At 31.9% G+C, this 5,024-nt stretch overlaps 1 protein-coding gene across 1 annotated transcript; it reads left to right on the top strand.

Moving 5' to 3' along the window:
* Positions 1 to 241: 241 nt before the first annotated feature.
* Positions 242 to 4,225, top strand: LOC126726077 (GDSL esterase/lipase At5g45950; the record flags this gene model as incomplete). Its single annotated transcript, XM_050431203.1, has 5 exons — positions 242 to 716; positions 1,443 to 1,573; positions 1,688 to 1,921; positions 2,663 to 2,909; positions 3,868 to 4,225. Coding segments are annotated over 5 exons (1,278 nt in total), but the record flags the coding sequence as incomplete, so codon positions are not given.
* Positions 4,226 to 5,024: the final 799 nt, after the last annotated feature.

Here is a 5,024-nt window from a genome sequence, read left to right as displayed (position 1 = left end):
TATCAATCTACCACATCAACAAGTATGAAAAATTTTGTCAAATTTTTTTTGTCTTAAAAATTCAAAAAAAAAAAAAAAATTCTATGTAGTTCATGTTAATTAGTAGTAATTTTGCATCTAAATAAGATGATCATGGCCCCCAAATGCATCAAGCCGCCCCTGCATGAGCCCATGATTATTAGCACGCACTTAAACTAATGTAAAGTTGAGTCGGCTAGATGCAACGTCATGGAAACTCTAAGCAGATGGACTTCTCAACCAGAATATTCCAGTACCGTTCACTTTGAAGAAAATTCAATTTCGACTTTCAAGCTACGGACCAATCATTCAAAATTTTCAGACATGTGTTAAATGCTCTTACCAGCATCATTTATTTCCACAGGGCTACTTAAGATGCGCAGAAGTTCAGTTGACACTGGCTATCTCATTCACCAAAGGCTGGTCAGTTTCAATGAGGATGACTATGGGGATGCTATTGGCATTGGCTTTGATGCCATTGCTCTCACGAGCTCTGCAAGTTGGTCAAGTAAGGCTATTGGCAGCTCAACATAACATGACAAGTATCCTAGTTTTTGGAGATTCGAGTGTTGATCCTGGAAATAACAACATTCTTCCAACGACCATGAAGAGCAACTATCCTCCTTATGGGAAGGACTTCTTTGATGGCCGCCCCACTGGAAGGTTTAGTAATGGAAGACTTGCCACAGATTTCATTGGTAATTAACTGCTACTGCACTAAGTTTTTATTTTGTTTGGTTAACAATAGCGTGTTCAAATCTCTTTGAGCAACTAACTATTCCTTGTAATCATATGTTTTTCTATTACAACTTCGAATTTTTACTGTGTCTGTGTTGTTTTTGGAGCCTATTACTTTTGGAAAGAAGAGTGAGTTTCATGCTGATGTAGACTCTTAATTTGGTGCTTCCAATACGCTCAAAAGAGGAAGCCATTTTAGTTTTCAGGCTAGTGCAGTACACTGTTATAATAATAATGGTCAAAAGATATTGTGTCATTTGTGTGTGACTGATGGCCTAGGAAGAAAGAAGTGGCTTATAAAAGATGGATCGGAGTTGTTGCTTCGTTATATTAATTATTTTTTTTTGGGTTATGTAAATATTTTAATTGGAGATTTGAGAGTGAAATAATAACACTGTTCTCCCATAGTCTAAAATTCATTGTGCTGTCATTTTCTCATGTTTATAAGTTGATAGTAATGCCACTGAGATTCATACTATGTAAGACCGTAGATCATTACGTGAAGAATAAGTTAACATTCTTGTCAGAATTGGGTTTGTATATTTATCATACATACCTGAAACCTTTACTTTTCATGGCCATGAATCTTATTGTGTATATTACTATATTTGTTGTGTGACATTTATTTTGCCACAGCCATTACTTAAATTTGATTGTTAGTATGTATTTCCATATAATCTTTTCAGCTGAGGCCATTGGTTACACAAAAATCGTTCCAGCCTTTCTTGATCCGAATTTAAAGCCGAAAGATATGCTACACGGTGTTAGTTTTGCATCAGCTGCTTCTGGTTATGATGATCTTACTGCTAACCTTTCGGTAATTAAAGTCCTTCTCACTTGCATCAAACTTGTCGCCATTAGAAAAAGGTCCATTTATGAGTACTAACATGTTTCTACTTTTTTTTTTATTGGATGAATTTTTATGAAACAGAATGTATTCTCTGTTTCCAATCAGCTGGAGTATTTCATGCATTATCTAATCCATATGAGAGATTTTGTGGGGGAGAAGAAGACAACTGATATTATTAGATATGCTGTGTTTGTTTTGAGTATGGGCACAAACGACTTTCTGCAGAACTATTACTTGCAACCTATTCGCTCCAAGCAATTCAAAGTGGAAAAGTACCAGGATTACTTGGTTTCTTGCATGTCACGTGACATTGAGGTTATCACTCTCTCTCATTTTTTTTGAGAATTACAGTCAATAATTAGCTTGAGTATCACTGTACCAGACTACCAGTACTTTCACGTGCGTAAATATTGAATAAGATATCCTTTTAAGGTTTCTTAAAATTTTTATAAAATAAAAATTTATTTGTATTTATATATGTATGGGTGAAAAAGTGTGTAAAAATATATGTAATATTATTTAAAAACTGAAAATATGTGTTTAAAATAGTACACCAAACAGGACCTTAATGGTTAAATTGACAAATTATTTTGTATTCTTACATAAATCCATTACTAACACAACATTATTATTTGGGTAATTATAAGCTTACATTGTACTATAAATGTAAATTCTATATTATAGATTAAACAAATGTGTAAAATTTACATGTAAACTAAAAATTTTCCTTACTATCTATCGCTAAAACATATTGTCACTTCAAAAATTTATAAAATTTTTTGTGGATGAAATTGTAACTCTATGGTTTTTTTAAAGAAGATTTAACTCTAGACTGAATGTTACTTAGTTCTATCTTCCCTAAGAACCTTAGCAACAAGTGTTTTATTAGTTTACATGATTAGTTAAATTATAGGTGAAACCTTAATTTAAATTCACCATATTGCGTTCTTTTTTTCTCAATGACGTCTCTTATATTGACTCCTCTTCTTTTTTTTTTTATTTTTCTTTTTTTCAAATTACATGGTCTAAATTTTTTCTGGTGGTTTTGAAATGCAGTTAATGCATAGACTAGGGGCCACAAAGTTGGTGGTCGTTGGAGTCCCACCATTGGGGTGTATGCCACTTGTGAAGACATTAATGGAGAAGACAGGATGCGTGGAAAGTTACAATAAAGTAGCCTTCTCATTCAATTCCAAGATACAGACAAAACTTTCAACCCTGAAGGCCAAATTACGAATGAAAATTGCCTTTGTTGATGCATATTCTATAATTGACAATGCAGTTAACAACCCCACGTTATACGGTTAGTACATTCTTTTTTTGGTGAAAACGGTTAGTACATTCATAAATAAGGAATTTTTTCTCACTAACTCTTCTTTCTTAAAAATATTCGTAATTATTGTAGTTCTTTGTAGTTTATTTTGAATGGTACAGTATTTAACAAAAAATATAATTTTTTTTTTGTTAGTTTTTATATTAAATGTGTGACAAAACACTAAAAGTTTACTTCTTTTTTTATATTTTTTTTAAGAAACTAGTTTTGTTAAATTTATAAAATAAACTAAGACAAAACAAAATAAAATAAAATAAAAAGATAATATTTTTTAAACAAAATTTAGGTACAATACATTAGATACTGTTTCTTAAGTTTCTCTCTTAAGATTCAGCCATATGATTACTTAATTAAAAAATACACTTCCATTTTATAAGAAAAAATCCACATAATAGAATTTTAAAAGACCTAAGGAATAACATATAAGTATTGTATCTAAGTCTTGCTCATATATATATATATATATATATATTTTTTTTTTAGAATCAAAAGATAAAAGTTTTTGACAAACAATAATAAGTAAAGAAATGATTCCAACTATGCCTAAGGCAATCTGTTTTCAACTTCAATATATTCCATTGAGTTTAGTTTCATCAATTTATTTTATTTATTATGCAAAATTTCAATTATACAACATTGGAAAAAAGAAGAAAGAAAATAAAACATTCAGACAAATTTTAAAAGTAGGAAACAAATAGTCACATAAATAAACTATTCATGTTAAGTATTATTTTGGGAATTTCTTTAGTAGGAAAATTTGATTTATATATGATGCCAAAATAGTACACTTAACAGTTTGTACATAGTATAGCATAAAAAAGTAATCTTTTTTTTTTTTTTTTTGGCTAAGCAATTACTATTATAATTTTGAAGTTTCCTTGAAACACAATTGGAGAATCAAAATAATATTTCTAAAAAACATTTGCAGATATAGACGAAACTTCAAAGGGGTGTTGCGGCACAGGAACTGTAGAATATGGCGATTCATGCAAGGGCTTAAGTACATGCACTGATCCAACAAAATACGTATTCTGGGATGCTGTTCATCCAACCCAGAAAATGTATAAGATCATTGCAAATGAGGCTTTGAAATCTCTCAGTGCAGAACTCTTAAGCTAAGGACATTAATTTTTTGTCTTTGGTTCTGAGTTTCTTAGAAATAATTATGTATGGCATATTGGACTTTTTACTTCTTCTTCTTTTTTTTTTTGATTGAGAAAGGCATATTGGATTTGATTGTACAATCCGAAGTATTCTAGAATGAAAACTAAATAATTAAATTTTTATTTTTCAAATGTTATTTCATTGACTGGCCCAGTCCTTTTTATTTTTTATTTTTTATGTAACACTAAAAAACCATTTAAATCCATGTTTTCTAGGACAATCTACCACATGAATAAAGATTAAAATGAAGTATGATCATCAATCTGTCACACGTACTCGATAGTTTTGTACAGGAAAATGCCTCAACTTTTTTCGCGGGCCCTTTTTTTTTTTTTTTTTTTTTTTTTTTTTGTTGAGAAACGTGTATTTCATTACACAAGAAAAGGAGCAAAACAAAGGCCAAAAGCTAACATAATCATCGTAGGCCTGATTGAATTAAGTGAACTAAAAAGGGGGGAATAACACCCTTCCAGAGAATGGAAGCTTGATTACATTTAGCAAGTTGGGCTAGCTCATGAGCAGCCCTATTGTAATCCCTTTTTACGCGATGGAACGAATAGCAGGGGAAAGATGACCTCGCGGACTGAATGCTTTGCACTAGATGGCCCATTATGCTACCATTACAGGCTTGAGAAACTACTGATATGACCGAGGAAGCATCAGATTCGAAAGTCACCTTTGAAATATTCATCTCCTGAGCCAAGAGTACACCGTGCTCTAAAGCAAAAAACTCCGTCCATTCAGCAGGGTAATGCAAGGGAAGAGCCTTACAAAGGGTAGCGACTACCTCACCCATCTCGTCCTGAATGATTACCCTGGCACTAGAAATTCCACTGCCATCAATGGAAGAAACACCATCTACATTTACCTTGAAATAGCCCGACGAGGGAGCAACCCAGTCATTTTGAGGAGAAAGTAGAG

Source organism: Quercus robur, chromosome 5 (genome assembly GCF_932294415.1).
Source record: "Quercus robur chromosome 5, dhQueRobu3.1, whole genome shotgun sequence".
Classification (NCBI taxonomy): Eukaryota; Viridiplantae; Streptophyta; class Magnoliopsida; order Fagales; family Fagaceae; genus Quercus; species Quercus robur.
This window is presented reverse-complemented; position numbering and strand designations above follow the sequence as displayed.